The following is a 23411-nucleotide window of genomic DNA, read 5'->3' on the forward strand; positions in this document are numbered from 1 at the left end:
GGCCCGTCACGGCCAACGGCCAACGGCCAACGGCGGGGCGGGGCGGGGGCGGGGGGGGAGGCTCGGCCGCCGCGGCGGCCGCCATTGGGGGCGTCGGGGGGGCAGGGCTGCGGCGGGACGGCCCACGCCGCCGCCCGATTGGCCCGGCGCGCTCCCACCGGTCGGCGGGGCGGGGCCGGGAGAAAAGGCAGCGGGCGGCAGCCGGGCCCGCGGCTCGGCGGCTTCGGTTAGGGGAAGCGCCGCTCTCGCACCGCTGGGGCGCAGCTCGCCGCCGCCAGCTGTCCGGGCGCGGAAGCAGGTAGGGGCCGCCGCACCCTCGGACAGGTCCCCCGAGGCGGCCCGGCGGCCGCGCCGACGTTTAGCGCCGGGGCCCCTTCACGGCCCAGTCTGCCCGGGGCCTGGGGTGAGGGGAGGGCGCCCCCGGCCGCCGCGGGGAGCGGGGTGGGGATCCAGGGCTCGGAAACTTCTCTCCCCGCTCGCCCGTTGCGGCGAGGGGAGCGGGATGGGCGCGCAGGGCTCCGGGCGGCGGCTGGGGCCGGGCCGCGGGGCGGGGGCAGCGAGCCTGCCCTGGGGAGGAGGCGTGCTCCGCTCCCGCTTACCGACACCGGTCCCTTCCGCCGGCCGTGGCGGCGGCGGCGGCAGGTGCAGCCCCCGGAGCCTCGGCGGGGGAAGGCCGGCAGCCCAGCCCCGGCCGCGGCGGGAACGGCGGGCGGGAGGGAGGAAACCAACGGACACCGTCGGTCTCCGGGGCGAGCGGCCGCCGGGGCAGCGCCGCGGGCTGCTTCGCAGGGCTGGGGGCTTACTTGCCTTCTCCTCCAGGCGCGGCTGCTGCGCGGGGTTTCCGCTCTGTCAGCCCGCGGAGGTGTGGCAGCCGGGGCTGGGTCCCGGCGCGCGCTCTCGCCGTTAGGCCGCACTCCGGTCGGGCAGAAAGGCGGCAGCGGAGCAGTGAGGAGTAGCCGCCGGCCTGCCGGGTCTCTCTGCCGGCCCCTTCACCGCGGCCGGGGGGAAAAGACTGCAGCAGAGACACCTCTGCCGTCGTGGAGGGGCTTGCAAGAAGGGATCGGTGCCGGTCACATCGGTCTTTCCTCAGAGGCTCAAAGGGCGCTGCCTAACGTAACTGCACAGCTTTTGTAGGCGTAGAATAAACCCGGCCTAGCCCAGTCGGTCGGTCGTGTACAAATTCGTAAATTAGCAGCAGAAACCTCTTTAAATTGCTGCTGTCTGTGCAGTTTATTATCCAGGCAGGGGGTGAGATTATATTGTCACAGATTTAAAAAACCCTCTGATTTAAGACGAGCTTAATGTACAGAAGCATACAGTACTGCCCACAGCTGTGGGGTTTGGAAAGCATGCAAGGCAAATGCACTTATACGTGTTCAGAGTTTTGGATTCCTTTTTAAATACGTTTAATCCCCTGGGGCTGCAGGCATGCCTTCTCTTTCTTCCGGGTTTCTTTTTTTTTCCCTTTTCTTCTCGCGGTCTGGAAAATTTCCATCTGCCAAGAAGCAGCCAGCCTGTAATAGGGGCACAATGCATGTTGAACTACAGTTAAATCGTTCACTTTGTTCGCTTTAAGCTTTGTATTTCCGTGTCTGTCTGCAGGAACTATTTCTTTAAGTTAAATGTGTACAGATTAACAGGATCAGATGGAGCACCTCAAAACAGATTTCCATTGACAACTGTCTATCTTGGACTTTGGCTTTAACACCAGTGTCCCCTTTTAAACAACTCGGCCTTGTTTTGCCCAGATAGGCTTGCCCTCTGTTTGCAAACGTATCAGTTAGGAAGGCACAGACTGTTTTATATCCAACCGAAAGCATAACTATTTAGATCACAGAAACTAAAGATCAGGTTCCTACTCCTGACTTGCAGAGACACTTGAAAAGCAAAACCATTGTCAGTATTTATACTTGCCTGGAAAAAAAGGCCTTTTGAGAATTGAATTTGATAGGGAACAAATGCATTGATTAGCTTGGGATTTTGGATTAATCCTCTGATTCATGCTGTGGATACCAGGAAATCTAAATATAGCTAACATTTCATGTCCTCCTTTCAAGCTGACAGAAGTGAAACCAAGTGTGGGTTTTGATAATTGGCAGGCTTTCAATTTGGTCGTGCTGTGTTTCACAGAAGGAAGTTAACATACTGTTGTTATGAGTTAACAGAAAAGAAAAAGCAACTCAAGAAAGTAAATCAGTTTTTAAATACCTCTAAGTATGCTGAAATAAGGGTGTGATGTTGCTGTCACCCCACAATAAAATGGAAAATATTAAAATTCCAGGTGTTTGGTTCCACTCACCTGGTGGCCTAGCCCACATTCATCTGGTGCAACAACAGTGATTCCCAGCATGGTCGGCCTTTTGCCAAGTTGACAGTTACTCACTAAGTGCTAAGTAAAGAAACCTTTCTTCATCTAAGAATTGCATGAAAGGTAAACCAAGAGCTTCTAAAGCAACATTCTTCGAGCTGTGAAGAACAAGTTTAATGGCAGCCTCCAGAAAGTTCATGTCACAGCCATTGTCTACTGAAGCAGCCACTTAGTAAGTTACCTTTGACTGAGTGTTTTTGCAAGCACCCAGATTTTGTCTAGTAATTTAAAATGTAGTTTTAACAAATATTTCAGATCTACAGATGCAATTGTGATTGGCATGGGGAAAGTACAACGGCAAGGCACTCCAGCCCAGAATTACAGCGTCTCTGGGGTACATGTATTGCTCTTTGCTGCTCGATTATGTCAGACCACCCTGCCGTCTTTTTTTTGGCATTCACCGTTAATCCCTTTATTATGGCATATAATAGCTTTCACTCATAATTTTGCTCTCAGCAAACTTTGAGCAATTAAGTTAGAAATCCCTCACTTAAAATTTAGTGTGGTTAGTTACAGTGATCTAATGGTCCAGTTCAAATTACTCTGGTGTAACAGCATGAGCTTACTACAGACTGCATCCCAGCCTATTGGAGTTTCATCAAGTTGGGCGTTACTCTACAAAAGGTTAAATAAGCCAATCTTTCTACATTTTTCATCATGCTAGATGAATCATCATTTAGTGAATTTTTATCTGTGCTGAGCCAAGTGGTGTGTTTACTTTATCTGGGCTGGAAAAGAGATCTGAGAAGCCAGTAAAAGATCTTGCTTGCCAGTGTTAGCCAAGGGAGCCCAGTTCATGGCTAGGTGACAGAGAACTTCAGGCCAGACAAAACAGCAAAGAGCTGCATGGGGTTTTTTTGTGGGGAAGTTTGTGTGTGCAATTGTGTATGTCCATGGATACACTCTTAGTGGTTGTTCTTAGATAGCCTAAGAAAATCACAATTCACTTCACAGGTCTGTGTTGAAAAGTATTGTTCAAGTCCTCAATAAATGTGACAGAACCAAATATCATGTGCAGATGAAAAAACTCTTTAAAATCGAAGCAAATACATTTCTCCCACCTTTCCCCCTGGGAGCCACAGTGCAAATGTTTCAGCAGTTGTTTGGAGAGCATGCATTGAACGTGCTCATTTTCATGACCTTACCTCATATTTTCACATATTCATATTTTAGCTGACATGGAGCAAAGTCGTCACTCTCATTTGCTCCATCACAACTTCTTCAACCTTTGAAAATACAGGATATCACTATGCAGGTGGCCAGCAGAAATGCCTAGCCTTGATCTATCTGCAGTACTCCCAATTAGATGTGGTCTGGTCTGTGTAGGATTGTTTCTCAGTGAGTCATGCAGATTGCTCTGTAGTTTCTTCTAGGCAGTGCTGTACTATGCATGATTAGCGGGCTCTGAGGGTGACATTGTTTCCTGAATGATGTAACTGAAAATTCCTCTTCCTGTGCTTCTTGTTTCCTGATCAGTTTTCTTTTTGTTCTCGAAGACATTCCAGCAGCTGCGTATCTTTTCTTCCTGATCTTTTATTCCTACGAATCTCTGTGAAGACAAGTTATGTCAACAGCTACTTTAATTAATTTGGTACGAAACGGAGGGTATCAAGTAAGAAGGAGAGCCGTGCTGACGTCCCGCCTCTTGCAAGACGAGAAGCGTCCGACAGCCGCCTGCTACAGCTCCACCTCCGAGCGCCGTGCTTCCCGCTTTGATCCAGACGGGAGCGGGCGACCTACCACATGGGACACATTTGGCATCTGGGACAATCGCATTGACGAACCTATTCTCCTCCCACCAAGCATAAAGTATGGGAAGCCAATTCCAAAAGTCAGCCTGGCCAACGTGGGCTGCGCTAGCCATATTGGGAAGCGTAAGGAAAATGAAGACCGGTTTGATTATGCTCAGCTGACGGAGGATATCCTATACTTTGCAGTATATGATGGACATGGCGGGGCAGCAGCAGCAGACTTCTGTGATAAGTACATGGAAAAATATATTAAGTAAGTGTGCATCAGGTGAATGTGTATCAAATGAATTACAGTAGAGATTCCTTCCCTAGGACTGAAAGGGAACCGGTGGGTCATACATTGTCACTAATCCTCCTAGGTTATATAGCCACCTAGCCCAACGGGACAGCAGGAACACTGGACTGGAACAGTCCATTACAACGGACACGCTATGAACTGCTTATTCTGTATGGTGCCTGCCCCATTGAGCAAGCTGGCAAAGACAAGAGAGGAAAATACGATTGTACCCACCTTCCAGGAAAGGACTGGGAACACAGAATTGACTGTTTTCAGATGGGGTCACTGTGATCGCTGACCTATGGCTTGTTTACACTCTTCTGTATCTCTGTGTCACATCCCTGGGTCTTGGAAGAGGAATTCTATCTATTTGCAAAATTACAGGATTATGCTGCCAGTGCAGGTCATTAGTAAAATCATATTACCTTTTCACTGAAATCCAGCATTATTCAATGCATGCAGGGAGGAGATAAGGCTATGGAAGAGATTGATCAAGATGTGTATTTCTTGGAAAGAAGTTTAATTTTTTTTGTTTGCTTGTTTGTTTCCAGAGAATTTCTTGCTGAGGAGGAGAACTTGGAAAATGTTTTGAACAAAGCTTTTCTAGAAATAAACAAAGCATATGAAAGGCATGCTCATCTGTCTGCTGATGGTAGGTAAAAAAATATTCTACTTGTATGAGTGTGGAGAATAAGGTTTTTCTTATTTGCTCAGTTGTTTTTTAGTGAAATGTCCAGAAAAATACTTGAAAACTGTTTTACTTAACATAGGATTTTGCTCTGATCACTTACGGCAAATGAAACAGTTATGCTTTACCTCCTTAAAATGAAAAAGCTATAAAAAGTCTCAGTCAAATTTACTGGGGGAGTTATTAGTCTGAATGTTAGCATAATCATCAATGAATTTCTCTTAACATGATTCTGTCAAGGAAAGTGTCAAGTTAGCAAAGAGCTATTTAGATTTGCAAGGAGCCGAACTTCATTGTGCGAGAAACCTGGAGGGGGGGGTTGGTTTGGGGTTTTTGGTGGTTTGGTTTTGTTTTGGGTTTTTTTTGTTTGTTTGTGGGTTGTTTTTTTGTTTTTTTTGTTAAAGCTGTTATTCCTATGTGTTAAAAGCAACAGTGTCAAAAGTTCCCCTAACTTGGCTGCTGCACCTGAGGAGGAGCGTAAGCCAAAATTAATACAATTGATAACTGCTCCTGCACAAATAGAATCACAGGAGTAGCGGAGCGTGAAAGGGAAAAAAGCAGTGAAGAGGAAAACGAGGTTGGCTGTGGTAAAGTTCGCACCAGCCCTTTTAGACTCAATAGTTCTGGCTGTTAATCAAGTTCGTGTATATGTGTCTAGCAACTAAGTACATCTGAAGTTCCAGTTCCAGCAACTTGAGGTTATAGAAATTATGGAGAGTAAATTGGGAAGGAGATAGAGGTCCCCATCCCAGTTTTGTCACAAGAGTTTCCTCGGCCATGACATGATAGAATTTTAACAGTCAGTTTGGCCAGCCTTAAAAAAAAAAACCCCAACAAACCAAACCCAATTAAAAAAAAAAACAAACCAACAAAAACCTGTCCCATTGCTGGTGCAGGTGATGGCAAAATGACTGAGGTCGTTTCAGAAGAACATAAACTGTAAATGTATTCTCTCCCAGAAGGACTTGAAATGAACAAGCCCTCTAGGGACTGAAGTGATACTGTATTCTCAAGCTACTTTTCTTAAGAAATGAATGAATACAATCAAGTAATGGAGTGGCTTCCTGCACTTTAATTGCTAGATAAATCTAGGTAGACTCAAATATTTCCATGCAGAACAGGTAGCCTGACTGTTGCAGCACTATGAGGGATACACACCTTTCCTCCTACCTGATACAAGCTAAGGTATCAGGGGTATCAGGAAAAAAGTCTTAAGTCCTGAAATGCAGTCCTTAAAAAAGGGAGATTAAATCTATAAAGCTCATTTCCCCATTATATCCCATTTTATTTTTTTTATATCGAAAGCCTTTAAAAAAAAAAGATATGGTAAAAAAAGTCCAGAGTCACTTTTGACCTACGCGGTAAATTTTAACTAAGCTCATGAGAGACACATCAGTAGAACAGATGTGCTTTTCATCCAAGAGCCTCCTTGCAAATATGTTTTCTTAAAAGCCCACATTCAAGAAAGCATCTGAATACAGGCCTATGTGCTTTCCTGGATCAGGACCTTTCATTTTCACTAACATGAAGATCTGTTATATTTGTCCCCCTCCCCGCCCCTTTGTTAGTAGGACAGCTCTTGGTTTGGCTCACTGAAGTGACCTCTGTTAAGTGTCAGAGCAGCTCCTTGAGGAGAAGGATTGGGAACTGTACTTGGCATATTATTCTGCTATTCTGCAAACGGTTTCTGATTATAACATTTCGTACGTGAGACTTACGGAACTGTGTGACAAAAATATTTGACAGACAAGTTGTGCAGCAAGCTGAGCACTTTGGAACCGCATATAGGATTTTTTTCATATCATTTAACTAACTGGTGCTGCTTAATGAAATATAATGCAAATGCCAGCAAATTTACGTAACAGTTGCCAAGATACTGGACAAACCCTCTTCATTAAAAAAGCATGAGGTCAAGCAAAATAGAGGGCAAAAGTGTTGTCAAACATCCACAGGGCCCACGCTCTGGCAAGCCCTCAGTGTTTCTCAGGTAGGCTGAGCACCTGCAAGCTCTTGCAGGAGCCAGTGGGATCTAAAAGTGCCCAGCTCTCTGCTCTTGACTGGTTGCCCAGCTGAAAATCAAGATATAAGACAGAGTGGAGTAACAGGGTGCAAAGACAAGTAGGGATTTCTGAACAAATTAAACTTTTGCATATCTGTTGTTAAAATAATTCAATACTATGTTGACTGCTTGGTGTTGTTATTTTTGTTGTTTCTGCTGTTTTGAAAGTTACATAAAATTTCAATGCTTGGCATGTATCCTTGCTAGAAGCCTACTTCCAAACTGATTCAGTTTGCCAGCAAAATTTCTGATTAATTGTGGCTATTCTAGATGTGACAGTCAAAACTGTTGCTAAAGTATCTTGAAAATGGTGGCTGGTTGTGTAACATTGGGTATCTGGGATACACTGGACGTTCCGCAAGACTGACCTCCTTTTGAAACCTGGCCATAGCTGATGAAGTGGAAAATGATAGCTTAGTCTTGTTCAGTAGATGACCCTGCCAGGGTTCGCTCCTTTCACTGTATCTGCAAAAAAACCAGTGCACGTTCAGGATGTTCAGGTTTTTACCCTACTAACACACAACCAGCTTTGAAAATGTATGCCTGGGTGTTTGAAGTAACATAAGTCCTGAGACAAATCCCTGTAGCCAAAATTGCATGGATATTGTTTGATGCATTGTTTATAGTACTATTTAAGGGGTAAAAACCTCATATAAAGGCACAAATTTAACAGGACTAGAGATGTGCCTTGTTGGATCACCTAGCTATTTTTTCAATGGCACAGCCCTTTGTAGGTCACTTTACAACTACAGAATATTTGAAATTATAGGTGGAAAATACATAGCATAATAGTTTCTGTGAGCTTCCAATAAAAAAAAAAGTATGTGTATGTGTTCCAGGTACTGCTACTGTGTCTGGCGTGCAGTTCACTAGTACTGTTGGAGTGCTGTACTGGCCCTCTGGAGACTGGTCCAGTATCTTTACCTGTTGTTTCACACAAAAGCATAAGAAACTTGCTGTAGGCAGATCTGGGATAATTTGTCCTCCACCTAAATCCTTTCTAATAATTAATAGCTTAGAGATATGCCTGAGCTCTGAAGCATGGTGTTTAAAAACGCATTTTCATTCACTTCCATGCATTTAAATATATCCAGTCACTTTTAAATCACTGCTGAACTTAGGTATAGGACACAGTAAAGGAAGCTCATGCCCAACAAACATGTTATTATCCATGGGACAACTGTTGACACAGATGGACAGAATTTTCTGATATTTTTGACCAGCCATAAAAACTGAAATGTAAAGGCTGAATAGCTTTGCTCAGCAAGGACAGAAATAAGGAAGTGAATCATGTGCTTGAAGAAATTTGAGCACCTCTCTGGAGAAATGTAAGACAAACCCTCTCCTGGCCTAGTGCGGTCCTAGAAGGTACTGCTACTGCTTCTGTTCACTGAGATCCACTACTCAGAGAAAACAACACAGAGTCTTTCTATCGACCTCCATGTTCAGTGCATCCAACTGCAATCACATTGGCCACTCACTTCTGGAATAGCCACCTTAGTAAAACATAGCCAGGTATTAACTGATATATCTTATGTTTGAAAGGCACTTCTGCAATCTTACTATGCTGAGCAAACAGCAAAAGTTATTTAAAAATATCTAAATTTTAAAAGTAGTGGGTTTTGGTTTTGTTTTTTTTTTTAAGTTACCATTCAAACATATGATTTTTCTTTCTTTGAATATGTTAACCTGCAACACTGAGGAAAAGGGAGAGCTGCAGAAATTGTACTTAAACATTTCATAAATCTGCCAACATTACAAAGGCAGCCTTTTTATCCAAGGGCCCTGATTATTATCTAATGAAGTTAGAAGATACTAATTACAATATTAAAGGAGCATATTTTCCTGTGGGTCAGAACAATTCATATACTTCTATTCAGTGCCTTTAAGATGGCCCCATTTTATTTGGCACTGGTTTGAACTCCCCATTTTTGTGTTATATATAAATATATATAAAAATAAATAAATTACCTTGAGGAAACAGATTGGGCCATATTCTGTACTGAAGATGTTCTTCCTAGTGGCCACTCTTGCCATTTATGAGGCAGCTGGCCCTCTAGCACTGATAAAATTCTTTTGTTGGTTGGTTACTTACCTCCACGGGGCAGGGGGGGGTAGCTTTTATTTTGGCTGAATTTAAAGTGGTTTTGTCACACAGTTTTAGCGAGAAGGTGAGAATGGTGGCAATTCCCCAGAAATACCAAAGCTGATTTATCCGTGGCCAAAGATACATGTGTAAACCTCAAGTATTTCCTATACAACCTGCAAAAGACAGTGCAGGCAAAACCAAGAGTGACCCCAGTTCTGCAGCTCTTATTCTTTCGTCTCCAGTGTTGCAGGTTTATTTTGTTTGAACAAAGTCCCTGGGTGAATTTCCTATTTGCCTCTGTGTGCGTGTTATTTGTGGCAGACACTGTACCTGGTCAGCAGCTCTAGAACTGGAGGCCCTGGACACTATATGCTGGGCTTCAGTGGAAAGAGAGATCTGCTTAATTTTGTCCCAGGTGAAGGAGTCCGGCGGTTCCTAGCCTGGACTACTGGAAGGTTCCCACATCCTCTTTGTCACATTAGTTGACATGACTTGCAGTAGAAGTTGTCCAGTGAGTGTTAAGAACCTATTGAAAGATCTTAGTTTTATAGTGATATTGATAGGAAAACAAAATAAACTCTTTAATTGTTAAAACCAATATACATGCTGATGCAACATTTGATGTTATTAAATAACCTAGTAGCAGTTGTAGTAAAGCATTAGAAATGTTATCCCATCATCATTCCTGTGTTTTTGAGCTGTGCTAGAAATCACATAATGCTTGTAGTCTAGCTACATCCATGTTCTTGCACCCCTACCCAGATCATGAACTGGTTCCAAGGAAGAGAGTGTGAGCAGCATTTATTTTTCTAGGAGTGCTATTTAACTAATAAATGTATATAAATCTCAAGTCACTGTGACCATTACTACAATTCTGAACAATATCTTGGCTTGTTCTTTAGTACCATCCCTTGATTTTGTGACAGCAGCTCTTTGAGAGTTTGCACTTGAAAGACGCAGATTCACCTGAATGTCCAAATGTTTTCAGTCATTTATGAATTCAAGACTGTGGATCTTAACTTCTTCAGAAACTGCTTATGTTTGTCAGCATAGTTCCAAAACCAAGGAATGAAATGGGAAAGTAGTGGTGGTTCTGCATTAATTTTAATGTCTAAATAAAATGTATTTTCTGTGAAATAAAAAGGTAGTTTTACGTAGGTTCTTCATGTCACTTCTTGTAACTGTTGGCTAAAACAGGTATTTTACTGGTTCTACTAAAATTTCTAATTGCACTGGTACTTGTTAGCATCTTACTTTCATAATGTGTCTCAAAGTGAGCCTGCACTGGACTAGTCCTTGCTTCAAAGTAGAAACAGGATGTCAGTGCTTACCTGAATAGTCAGCAGCTACCAGCATCTAAAGTTTTGAGTATAGTAGCCTGCATGGCAGCCATAACATAGTCCAAGGTTTGACCTAGGTCACCATGGTCAGTGTTCACGACTGACACATTGGTTAAGTGTATAGCTAAACCAAGTCCTCACTGCAGTAATAATACCTGTTTTAAATAATAACACAAGCTTAGACTGTTTCGTGAGTTTTCTTGTATCCATCAACTCACTGCTTTTGCTGCACAACAAGGCTCAATGCATCTTTCAGGGCTTTGTGCACTTCAATTTACTCCCAACCCTGTTTTACTTATGGGATGCTGAGACCTTGCAGGGTTGGGGAAAGAGGTTGCCAAGATCCCAGAGCACTTGCGCTTCTGTTACCGTAGTACACTGCGTGTAGTTTGCTGGCAGCTGGTCAGAGATGGGGCTGGCTGGCATTCCTTGGGCTCAAATGCTCAGTCCTGTCTCAGATCCATCCTGCCTCCCTGGGGTCAGGGCTGCAGGGCCAGAGGTAGGAGTGCATATAGTTGTAGGTGAGCTCTGCAGAAGCGGTGGTGGAAAGATCGTTAACTATTAGTCATGTGAAAACAGGATTGTAACAACTGGGGATTGTCATTCCTAAACTAGCCCAAAACTCCTCTCGAATTGGCTTGCTTTTAAAACCTGGAAAAACTGGAAAATCCCGGAATGCAGGAGACCTACAGAGGGCCTTTCAAGGGGATTTGCATTGGCTGTGAATGCAAATGTGTTCCAGGCAATAGCTTGTCCCGGCCAGACGTTTTACTGTAATAGCTCAAGTCAGCAGGAGTTACTGCTGTCCAGGCCCCTCTCACTGGGTTACCTTTGCATAATTTGCAGGGAGGGAAGATACTAACTAACTGTAAAATGGGACTGCTCCTTTCAAAAAGCAAACAAAAAAGGAAAGCTGGACAGTTCTGGCATTTCCTTCACCGCAGATAAAACTGCAGATCTTTTCTGAAATAGGCAGACTCACATTTCTCCTTTTCAAGCACTTCTTTTTTTTCCAGAGCATTGTAGAAATTGAAATGAGAAGCCATTAAATTTACTTGCACCAGTTAATCTGGCCAGGTCTCTGAACACAGTCAGTCAGCTCAGCCTACTTACTCCCTTACCTGTAAGAGAAGGAAGACAGCACCTAGGTTCTGTTTTGCCCTCTAGGCAGTCACTGTACACCCCTGTCAAGTGATCCCACCAGTGGCCAGGGCAGATTGCCTGGAGAGCCACCGGCCAGCTGACTGCATTGGTTTGCAGGCACAAGGCAAGGCAGAATTCAGCTTCACCTTTGCACTGGGACCTCCACCAAGTTGACGGGGTCTGAAGGGAGCAGCATCCCTTTCTGAAAAAAGCCAGCGGCCTGCTGGCTGAACACTTCCTCTCTTACCAAGGCTGGGGGGAAGCAGAAGGAGATTGTAACAACTCTGACAGTAACGGGAGGATGCCACAGACTGATGTAAAGGAGTGATCTAGTGTTTCTCTTCTGGTGAACTACATAGGGCTACTGTACTCACTGTTACTCAATTGCCCACTTCACCACTTAACAGAAGGGAAGAGCCACCAGCTTTATGGTGGGCTACCCGTGCAGTCACTGTGCCCAGGGATAAGGACAATAACCCTGTAACTTGAGGTAAGCTAGTGGGACAGAAAAACTATTTGCTACAGGCTGAAAGGAAGCCACTGTACCTTGTACCGCTTTTACTCCACTTGCCCTCTTTGCATAGAGCCATGTTGTTGCACAGACATACTTACGCTTTCCACTTCCTCTCTCTCCCCGCAGTCCTACATGCATGTGTGTTTGCTGTATTTTTTCTTATATGTAGATTTAGTTTAAACTTAAAAGCAGTTACTTACTGGTAATGTAGAGCACAAGTTGTCTTCATTTTACCAATTTAAACTATTGCTGTTATAAATGGTCCCATGCTTCAAGGCAGTGCTAAAACCTCTCTCTTTGATATGACGTTTGTAGCAACTCTGGTGAACTCTGGGACCACTGCAACAGTGGCTCTGCTCCGGGATGGTATTGAGCTGGTTGTGGCAAGTGTGGGAGACAGTCGTGCCCTGCTGTGTCGAAAGGGAAAGGCCATGAAACTCACCATTGACCATACTCCAGAAAGAAAGGAGGAGAAGGAAAGGTACCTGTTGGCTGATGATGTGGCTTCCCAGGGCACAGGCTCGGCCAGGATGTGCTTGTGTTCTGCTGTTGGGTTGGGCCTGGAAGAAAGCAGAGAGTTGAACATAACACCCTGAGACCACTTCTGAGCTGGCAGAAAGTGGCACAGCTCCAGTTAATTCATTTGGTTCCATTTAGAGGACTTGCATGAGCATAAATTGTCTTGGCAGTAAGGTCAGCATAGCTAGGACTTGGTACAGAGCTGTAACCACATGGTTCAGACTTGTCCAAGACTGCCAAGTTAGAGCCAAGACCTGAAGAAATGCACTGTGCTTCCCAGGTCACGACTCAGCCCACCAAGCCACATCCCTTCTGTGGAGCCCTTCAAACAGCAAAAACCAACCCTCAGTCTCCCGCCTTAGGTCCTCTGTACCCCATTCCACATCAGTAGCTAGTGACAGAAATTGTAGATAGAGACAGGGGTAATGGTGTGAAGCAGTAACTCATATTTGCTTTTTCTTTTGTGCCTCTGGACAGGATTAGGAAGTGCGGTGGCTTCGTTGCCTGGAACAGTTTGGGACAACCTCATGTGAATGGTAGACTTGCAATGACGCGGAGCATAGGAGATTTGGATCTTAAAAACAGTGGTGTGATAGCCCAGCCAGAAACAAAAAGGGTTCAGGTAAAATAAGGCCTGCTTAACAGGGACAGCAACATTCGGACTAAGGGGCATCATAGGTATTTGATGCAGGTGGCAGTACCCACATGACATGTGCCCAGGTGAAGCCTGATGGCCAAGCATTGTCTTTTATTTGTGGTGAAGTAACCAGAGACCAATTCTAATTAAGTCATTTCAGATTAACACTAGCAGGACAGAAAAGAAACGGGCCCTGGTACTAAATTCAACCAGATCAACTTCTAAATCCCATTTATCACAGTACAACATAGGATGAGGGAAGAAAGATAACACGTGGTATCCATTACTGAAATACAAAGGTATTAGTCTGTTTGGGGCTTGTGGTCAAATGAATAATTTTGAGGTTAATCCTGATACAAAACCACCCCTGGAACTAGGTGGGGTATGGATGGGCTGTCATCGCAAAAAGTAGAATACGTAGAGGCTTGCACACTTGGGAGGAAGGGAGGAGGAAAGGGCAGTTGCATGCATCTTACTGTAGCTCTGTAGTTGTCTGGAAGACAAATTAACCACCCATAAGGTATTCAGCACAGTTGCCTTCACTTCTGCAGGAAGGCTCTCCTCTCAGCTCATGTTCTGTTTGTTGCTTTTCCCCAGTGCACCTCCCAGGGCCTGGGGAACTTATATTCAGTTGGTCCTAATTAAACACCACCAACTAGGCCTGAGGGGTTTAGGGAGATGACCGCAGTGCTATCATGTCTTCCTTGAAATCCTCAGTTTATGGAAGCATTTTATTTACTGGGTGATGTACAGGCCTGGTCTTTTGCCCTCAGTGTATTCAGAGGGCTGCTTCCTAGAACTGAAAGCACCTTAAGACACTCTCCTCCAGTACAGGGAACACAGTCTGTGTGGCTGATGGATATACTCGAAGGTTCAAGGGGCAGCCTTTGGCTAGCCGAGGGTTTGCAGGTTCCAGTTAGTCCTTGCACAAAGGGCACACAGGACCCCCAGAAAAAGTGCTTTGCAACAGAGTATAAAAAAAATGAACGCAGCTAATTTGCCTTGCGGCACTCACTCCATCATTGTGCATACTGTGTGCCTTTATTGCAGTTGCATCATGCAGACGACAGCTTCCTGGTCCTTACCACAGACGGTATTAATTTCATGGTGAACAGTCAGGAGATCTGCGACTTCATTAACCAGTGCCATGATCCTGCTGAAGCTGCCCATGTTGTTACTGAGCAGGTAATGCCAGGGCTTCTCTTGGCACTAAATACTTGTTGTTGTTTTTTGTTTGGTTTTAAAAAAATGAGTATACAACCACACATTCAAGTGAATTGAACTATGCTGGTTGAGACATTCACTAGTCCTGCCAGCTAGCCTTTTCTTTACCCTGGGTCTTGCAACATCCTTGCCAGGCATTATTTCAGTTAACTTGCTTAGCTCATGATCCACTGAACTGCGTGGGACCGTAACTGCAGTTTATTCCTGTGCTGAATATGTCATCAGCATAGACAGAAATGGCCAGTTTCTCACTGGGGTTCTGGATGGTGGCATATCCTATGGAAAGCTCTGGGGCATACCAGAACGCAGCATCAGGGCTGGGAAGGGGCAAGGAAGTCTTGGGCCTCAGGGCATGCTGTCCCATGTGGAGCCAGACACTTGTTTCCTTTTCCAGGCATGATGATGATGCTGACAATTTGTTTCTTCTCTCAGGCAATGCAATTTGGCACTGAAGACAACAGCACAGTTGTCATAGTGCCATTTGGAGCGTGGGGAAAGTACAAAAATGGTGAGATCAACTTCTCCTTCAGCCGCGGTTTTGCTTCCAGCGGGAGGTGGGCGTGAAGACCTGCCACAGCTATCTTTTCCTGCCATAATCTGGACACAGTGTGCTACAGGAGAACACATCCATCTGTTCATAGGTTGACTCGGTGTCTTGTCCATCTCTTCTGTTCCCAGTGTTACAGAAGATGCCACTGCTCCCTTGGTGCGTAATGCCCCATTGTTGCTTACGCCTGATCACATTTTGCTGCGTTTATTTATTCCAGTCAGCATTGTGGCAGCTATTTCTTTGGGTTTGTAGTCCCAGCAGCTCTGCACATCACTTTGTTCACATAGACAAGGCTCTGGGCTTTCACCTAAGGCTGGAGGTGTTGCACAATTTTTTCATACCTACTTGTATTACCCAGGACCCTTAGTTAACTGGCAGCTGTGTAAGTCTGAGTCTCTGAGCCACATGCTTGCTTCTTTGTACGCAGGGGAACAAACGCACAGTGTTCTTAGGTAGACAGAAAGTAGGTTTGTTGTCGTCCTCTGCTGTGCAGCCACCGAAAACTCCCCTGTGCTTCAGGAGAAGCTGGTGAAAAACAAGGGAGAAATTTCAGATGTGTTTAGGTTCTGATGCCAGTGGCATTTGGTGCAGCTGAACAACTTCTGAGACAGTGCTGCTTTGCCGGGCTTTGTGCTCTCACCACCATCATCTGTGATCCTCTATTTCCAAGGAGACAGAGCAGGCTGGAGCCACGTGCTGTTGGACAGAGGGGAACGTTTTTCTGTTGGGTCTGAAGCCTGTATGGTCTCTGTGGACCACGCAGCAGCCCCTTGCACTGTCTTCTCTTTGGTGTGCCAGTGCTTGACAGGAGCACAGAGGAGGGAAAAAGCTGCACGTTTTTGATATCCAGAGACTTTCATCAACTTGAATTTCTTTTTTTTTTTTTTTTAAAAGAAAACCAGCTAATTTCAAAGAGTTTACTAATCAAGATTCTTTGGATGTGTAAGACAGGAGAGTTTATTTCTTCATGAATATATGAGGATTTTCCTGCCCTCTGCTGAAGGTTTCTTTCAGTTAGTCATGATCTCCTGTGTCTCTTCATGGTATACAGGGAGTTGTAAAATGCCCAAAGCAAGCAAGCTAGAGAAAGGAGAGAGCATTATAATAACGTAAGGTAATTTTTATAAGTTTTGGGTATTGTTTCTCATAGGTGTCAGATATTCAGGCACCAGAAGGTAGTTTTATACTTAAAGGAAGCGTTTCCAGTTCCCTTTCTGGAGGGAGTCTGCATCCAGTGAGGCATCGGGGGCCAGAGCTCTGAGCCAGCTCTTATCATTGCTGTGACATGGTCTGCAGGTGACATGTTGGCAGCAGGTGAAAATCTGTCCCAGCATGCCTCGTTCAGACCTCCTTCTTCCTCTGCTCCATATCAGGTATGCAGCTCCTGTGGCCTCTGAGTCACCCTGTTGCAATGAAATACAGGCAGAGAAGAATTGGGCTCTTCTCAGGCTTGCCGCAATATTTTTCGTTACATGGATGTTTCCAACAGCACAATTATAAAAACAAAACAAAACAGTGAAAGAGAAGTTGCCTGATACTAAATCACCTTGCAATAAGGAAAAATACTTCTGAGATGCCTGGCCTGATTCTCATTTTCCAGTGTGAAGTATGCATCTTCATTGCTTTTAGCCCTTTCTTTTTAGCCCAGGGTTACACCTTAGGCAGTCATTCCATATGTTTTTCCTTGCCTCTGGTTCAAGGCCTAGCAGCACCCAGCAGAGCACAGTGTTGTACTGACAACATTAAGTACTAGGTGTTTAGAGAGTACGCTGGTTTTGTCCCATCACCGGGTGTATTACGTGGTGTACATAATGTGTATATTTGGTTTATAAGTACAAAGAGCCTGTGAGTTGGTATATGTAAATCTCTGTTGTATTGGATGCTGTTGCCCAGGCCTCCGTAAGGAGCACATCAGTCAGTTACAATAATAATCCCTTCTCTCTCCCCAGATTTTCCCCAGGGTTGGGCTTCAGTCTTCACCTGAGGTCAGAATGTTTGCTGGTCGTGGTCCTGGGCTCAGCCTTGCTTACCTGAGGCAGAGGGGCACTTTTAGTTGTTACCAGCGAGAGCAGGTTCTCAGTCTGCGGCAAGTTTGAAGAGTCCCACAACCCATTTGTGGCAAAAATGGCAAAACGTAGCCTCTCTCAAGCACTTGAGGAGAGGTCAAACCCGACAGAGGTTCAGAGAGCTGCTTGGGGAACATGGTTATGATCAGTTTGCACTGCAGCATGAACAGCTGACAGCCTTTCTCCTGCCAAAGAAGTGACCTGCTAAAACAGCAAGTCTGATAGTTCCTAGCGAAGGGTTAACCACAGCACACAGGAGTCTTACTCTGGGCACAGGGAAGGGTTAAGAGTCAAGCTCTGGAGAGGGAGTTGCTGTGGGGTGGCTTTGGTATCAAGTGTCAGACAGGCTTGATCCGGTGCTGGTGCTGCCGGGATTTGGACAAGCTCCATCGACGCTGTCCTGTTCCAAATGCTGCTCACTTCTGATCGGCTGGCTAGCCTTCTATCCAGACAGAAGATATTAAGGGCGCTGAGGGTGTTTGTGACACATACACATTGATTTTTTGAGCAGTGCTGGATACTTGCCAAGCTGAAGACATGATGTTAAATGCAGGCTGCTAATGAAAAACATTGCAAATGAAAAGCAGGTACTCAGAGGAATGACCTGGTGGTTAGAGTAGCTTCTAAACATTGACCCAGATGTAACATGAAATGACAGTTTTTCTTCTCATTGGAGGTTTTGGGGCATATTTTTGTTTTATCCCTATCTTGTTGCCTGATTGCATTGAGAACAAAAGTGGTTGGGTGCTTTCATTTCTTCTAACGGAGTGGTTATCCTCTCAGAGGAAAGATCCATCCATAACTTCTTTTAAGTTTTATAAAGGAAGGGATAAGACAAAGCTTTGCAAAATAGGAAATGATTAGAGAAAGATGTATTGGCAGTTGCTATGGCTGCCTTTATACAATCACAGAAAAACTTAGATTGGAAAGGACTTCTGGGTGTCATCTAGCCTAGCCTCCTGCTCAAAGCAGGGCTAACTTCAGAATTGCATACTGCAGTGAAGGGATGTCTCCTGACATGGAAATGCAGTGCCTGAAAATGGATGGGAGAAAGAATTTAGCATGCAGTGTGGTTTACCTGTGGAACCACTTAATTATATTGAAGTTGAAAACTTACCAGTATTTCACAGGCACTTTGTATAGCTACCAATAAACTTCACAAATAAATTAGCACATACATAAAACTAAGATATGAGCCATTTTGCTCTAAGCAAAAACGAATCAGTAACTGACAGGAAATTACAGAGGTGCATTTCTTATGTACAAGTTATTCCCTGCCTGTCCACTCTAGTTTTCTGCATCTCATTCTGAAGTAAATGAGCTACTAATGAAGAGGAAATGCTTTGCCAAGTGGCCCAATAGTCTGCCTGTTCCTTCTTCCATTAAGTACAGAGGTACCTTTACACTAATTTGTGTGGATTCCCTATTTCCTGCTGCACATGACAAGACTCTGAGTGCCAGCTTGAAAAGCATAGTGTTTTGTAGAAATGCCATTACCAGCACCGTTGGTCTCTGCCTCCTGAGCCACAATGCTGCTTTTTCCTACCACGATGACAGTGAACTCCCCTAAGATTTAGTGGCAACTGCACCAAACCTTGTTTTTCTCCAAGAAGTCGGGAAAACCCTGCAATTTCTTGGGTGATGGATTTTTCATGATTTGCCACTTCTCACTGAAGAGTCAGAATAAGTCCCTGCCCTTGCATCAGTTTTGGGGCTGTTTTGACACTGATACTGTGTTGGCACAGTGAGCTTTGCCCACGCATTCATGTGTGGAGACAGAGGTGTATGGCACTGAATTTGGAGTGTATGGACTATGAAGTCAGTGGAGTAAAGCCACGTTGGGGAAAATGGAAGTGGTTTGTTGTAGCGGTAACAAGGGATCAAATTAGCAGTGCTGTGGTAACATCTGGCCAGCAAACCTCTGGGCATAGGGGCATAGTACCACTAGAGCTAGGTACTGCTCTGCTGTGATGAAGCTGTACTTTGTGGTGGGTTGACCTTGGCTGGCTGCCAGGTGCCCACACCAAGCTGCTCTATCAATTCCCTCCTCAGCAGGATGGCAGGGGAGAAAATAAGATGGAGAAAAAAAACCTCATGGGTCAAGATAAAGACAGTTTAATAAAGCAGAAGCAAGGGAAAACAAAAGATGTATTCTCTACTTCCCATCAGCAAGCAATGTCCGGCCACTTCCTGGGAAGCAGGGCTTCAGCATGCATAGCAGTTGCTCCAGAAGACAAATCTCATAATAACGAATGCCCCCCCCCACCTTTCTCCTAGCTTCTATTGCTGAGCAGGCGTCATATGGTACGGAGTATCCCTTTGGTCATTTTGGGTCAGCTGTCCTGGCTGTGTCCCCTCCCAAGATCTTGCCCACCCCCCAGCCTACTGGTGAGGGGGGGAATGTTGGAGAGACAGCCTTGATGCTGTAGGAGCACTGCTCAGCAGTAGCCAAAACACTGGTGTGTTATCAACACCTTTCTAGCTACCAATACTGTGAGGGCTGTGTGGTGGGGTTTTGGTAGCAGGGGAGGGGCTGCAGGGGTAGCTCCTGTGAGAAGCTGCTAGAAGCTTCCCCGGCTCCAGGTTGGACCTCTGGCCAAGGCCGAGCCCATCAGTGATGGTGGTAGGGCCTCTGGGATAACAAACACATTTAAAAAGGGTAAACTGCAGTGAGTAGGGGGATTGGAATGTGAGAGGAACACCTCTGCAGACACCGAGGTCGGTGAAGAAGGAGGGGGAGGAGGTGTGCCAGAGGAGGGGATGCCCCTGCAGCCCATGGTGAGATGGCAGGCTGTCCCCCTGCAGCCCATGGAGAATGGTGGAGCAGATGCCCACCTGCAGCCTGTGGAGGAGCCCACGCCGGAGCAGGTGGATGCCCCCAAAGATGGCTGTGACTCCATGGGAAAGCCCGTGCTGGAGCAGTGTGTTCCTGAAGGACTGCAGCCCATGGGAAGGACCCATGCTGGAGAAGTTTGTGAAGGACTGTCTGCTGTGGGAGGGACCCCACGGTGGAGCAGGGGACGAATGAGGAGTCCTCCCCCTGAGGAGGAAAGAGCAGCAGAGACAAGGTGTGGGGAGCTGACCCCAACCCCCATCCCCTGTTCCCCTGTGCTGCTGGGGGGGAAGAGGCAGAGAGAACCAGGAGTGGAGTTGAGCCGGGAAGGAGGGAGGGGTGGGGGAAGGTGTTCTAAGGTTTGGTTTTTACTTCCTAATATCCATGGTTTGATTTGACTTGTAGTAAATTAAATTGATTTTGTTTCTTCCCCAAGTTGAGCCTGTCTCTTGCCTGTGACCGTAAGTGGTGAGTGATCCCTCCCAGTCCTTATCTCGACCCACGAGCCTTTCTTTATATTTTCTCCTCATCCCACTGGGGCCTGGGGCAGGGAGGAATGAGCGAGCGGCTTCATGGTGCTCTCTTGGGCTTAAACCACGACATGCTGCTATGGGGAAGATTAACTCCACCTCAGCCAGAGCCAATACATACTTGTAGGTTTTTTTCTATCATCTAGTCAATAAACCTCTTGCTGCCTATAGTAGCTCTGCAAGCAACCAGCTTTACACACCAGGGACCAGCAAAATTCTCTTGCCTAGCAGAGAGCTCCTTTCAACTTGAGGACAAAGAACAAATTGTCCTAACGACAGCAGTTGCTTATCAGAGAGGTTTATTATTGAAGGATCACTAGAGGTATCTTACACTTTGAATAAAATGAAACAGAATCTCAGTTTGCTCTCTACCTCCTTGTCTTTTCCTGGGCACCTGTTGTTTCAATGGAAAGAATGGTATTTTTGTTTATTACAGACTGAACTGAACATTAAGGGTGACCTACTGAGCAAAGTGTAACAAGGGTTTGCTTTTTTCCTGCCTTTTAGGGGTGGATTCTGAACTCCATCGGATCTGATAAGAGTATTTTCTTGCCTGAAGACTGCCCCTGGAGCAGTGATCTCTCTCACTGTACAGGCACTGCAGGAGGGAGGGCTGTAGGTGCAGAAAGGCAAAAATGCTGTCCAGCTAGATACTAATTTTTACTGTGAGGATATGGAAGGCACTGGGGGGGGGGGCTGGTGTTGCTGGAACATTTACTAGGAGGGGTGTTGAGCCTGCAACTGGAGTTCCAGCTCAGTCTCTCCACCACCTGGAAAGGGCGGTTTCACGCTTTGCAGAGGGAACTCACTAAAATGTCATTTGCAGCCTTGATTTAGGAGAGCTGGTATCTCTGGAAGGTGAACATAGTGCAAGAGATTGAAATTGGGATGAGATCTAATAGTTTGTTTAATACAGGGTCCTTGATACAATCAGTCCCTTTTGGCTGGAGAATAATCAGGGAGCACACTTTGTGGTTGAGAACGGGAGTGCAGAGAGAAATCAGCAATATTACTTCTTTTTACATACTTGGGGGAAATGAAAATTGTGATGAGCTTAGAGTCATTGGAGGATTTCTGCTGACTTCCACAGGATCAGGGTATCAGATCACCTTTTCTTGTCTCAGCAGGTGGATGTACTGTGATCAAAGGCATTGGGATTTCTAGCTAAGGGAAAAGCACAAAACAACAGATACCAGTGAAACTGGTTTAATATTAATTTTTCTTAAATAAATTAATTTGGGCACTACTAGGTCCATTGGTCACTTGCCCAACAAACCAAATGTATGGTAGAGCAGCACTCTGGGTACTCCTTGGTTCCGAAGCTGCTGTTCTCAATGCAGAGGTACCCAGTGGGGTGTCCTTTTGACCCAGGATATCGAGTGGTTGGGCAGCGGTGCATGTCATAACCTACTACAGACTTCAGTGCAATTGCATACATTCGTTACATAGTTTGCCTTAGGACTGTGTATAATTCCTGCAGTTTGATGTTTATGTTTGGTGTAATCGGTGTCCATAATTCATCTACTTCCTAATTTTATAGTGGTGTCCATTTTGCCCCCCCCCCCCCTTTTTTTTTTTTTTTTTTTAATGTTTGTTTGTCTTCTTCAACTCAAAGCTACAGTGAAGCAGATAAGTCTATACTGGAATGCTTAAAAGATCTTTTAATAAAGAATTGGCTTCTAGAGTTGTGTCACTACAAATGGATTTTGCTTCTTCCACCACACTGCAAGCTACCAGAAAAGTTTCTGCTTCTCAAGCTGTGTCGTGACTGTTGTGTTAGCTCCAGGCCTCAGCCCCTGCTATAAAAAGCTTCTGATAACCAAGGCTTTGCCTACAAACACATTCACCCAGTGATAACCAGTGCAAAGTACCTTCTCTGTGCTCCATCAGCATCCAGCATCACAGCAACATGTTCTAACTTGCTATTTTTGTCTTTTATATTTTGAAATATTACAATACCAAGAAACTGGAAAGCCCTCTCTCTAAAACAAGTCTGTCTTAAAAAAATAATTTTGTGAAGCAGGGAAGCACCCTAGGTAGCTGTCATCCTGTGACAGAGTGGAAAGAAACAAATTGGGCCTCCTCAATAAAAGAATATATTTTGGCTTCTGCATGGATTCAAGACTTTTCAGTTATTTTTCTCCTTATCATTTCTTTTAAGATAACAGCTGAGGGTTTTAACTCATCTACAGAAGTAACACTGAGATCACTATTATTTTGAATTACTACTGCTTTTACAGCTGAACTCAAGCCTATTTTTACTCTCTCCCTTGAAAGGAGCAGACTTGACATCAGTGAAGTCCTAGCAGTTTCCTACAGCCGAGCCCCAGCCCTTCCTTTTAGGACTAAAGCGAGTCTGTTTTTGTCATCCTTTGTTGCCAATCCACTTCTCAGTTCAGTTCAGAGCTGATCAGCTCTTAGATACATGCATATATCCCGTGGTGGTAAGCATACAGTAATCACTGCTCAGGTAGGTGAATTTTAAGAGCTAGGGTAGTGTGTTGGGAAACCCGCTGGACAGCTTTGCCCTCTCCTCACACCTGCCCTTTCACAGTAGTTGGGAAATGCCTCCTGGGTTACTCTGCAATTGGAGCATTTGTCCTGTAATAAGCGTCCCTGTGACCTGCTGGTTCATGCACGCCTGCAGGAGAGGAGGGCAGCTGAGGCCCCGCAGCACCGTGGTGGCTCCCTGTCCAACTTCATCCGGATGGTCTTGGGAGAGCAGCCAAGCTTTAAGAAAAGCAGTCCTTGCTCTCACGTGGGGCGCCCACAGAAGCTGTCCGCCTCGCCAGGACAGGGCTGGAAGCTGTTCCAGGAGCTGAG

At 45.4% G+C, this 23411-nt stretch overlaps 1 protein-coding gene across 3 annotated transcripts; it reads left to right on the forward strand.

Annotated features, from left to right (window-relative positions):
* The first annotated feature begins 183 nt into the window (after positions 1-183).
* Positions 184-22272, forward strand: PPM1K (protein phosphatase, Mg2+/Mn2+ dependent 1K). Of its 3 annotated transcripts, none has more exons than XM_052772298.1 (7): positions 184-298; positions 3845-4372; positions 4948-5048; positions 12545-12710; positions 13226-13370; positions 14436-14570; positions 15042-22272. In XM_052772298.1, the coding sequence occupies exons 2-7, from the start codon at positions 3933-3935 to the stop codon at positions 15171-15173; spliced, it is 1119 nt and encodes a 372-aa protein (XP_052628258.1). In that variant the 5' UTR covers positions 184-298; positions 3845-3932; the 3' UTR covers positions 15174-22272. The 3 variants fall into 3 exon arrangements, with proteins under 3 accessions (XP_052628258.1, XP_052628268.1, XP_052628278.1); XM_052772308.1 differs by having other exon boundaries at positions 3865-4372; XM_052772318.1 differs by lacking the exon at positions 184-298 and adding an exon at positions 1046-2540 and having other exon boundaries at positions 3865-4372.
* Positions 22273-23411: the final 1139 nt, after the last annotated feature.

The sequence above is a fragment of the Harpia harpyja genome, chromosome 2, assembly GCF_026419915.1.
Source record: "Harpia harpyja isolate bHarHar1 chromosome 2, bHarHar1 primary haplotype, whole genome shotgun sequence".
NCBI classification, from domain to species: domain Eukaryota; kingdom Metazoa; phylum Chordata; class Aves; order Accipitriformes; family Accipitridae; genus Harpia; species Harpia harpyja.

What these genes read in the sequence shown, in the direction of transcription:
- PPM1K (XM_052772298.1), top strand. Translation starts at nt 3,933, where the DNA reads ATGTCAACAGCTACTTTAATTAATTTGGTACGAAACGGAGGGTATCAA. An exon ending in TACATGGAAAAATATATTAA is followed by an intron (nt 4,373 to 4,947) that starts GTAAGTGTGCAT and finishes GTTTGTTTCCAG; the next exon opens with AGAATTTCTTGCTGAGGAGG. An exon ending in TGCTCATCTGTCTGCTGATG is followed by an intron (nt 5,049 to 12,544) that starts GTAGGTAAAAAA and finishes TGACGTTTGTAG; the next exon opens with CAACTCTGGTGAACTCTGGG.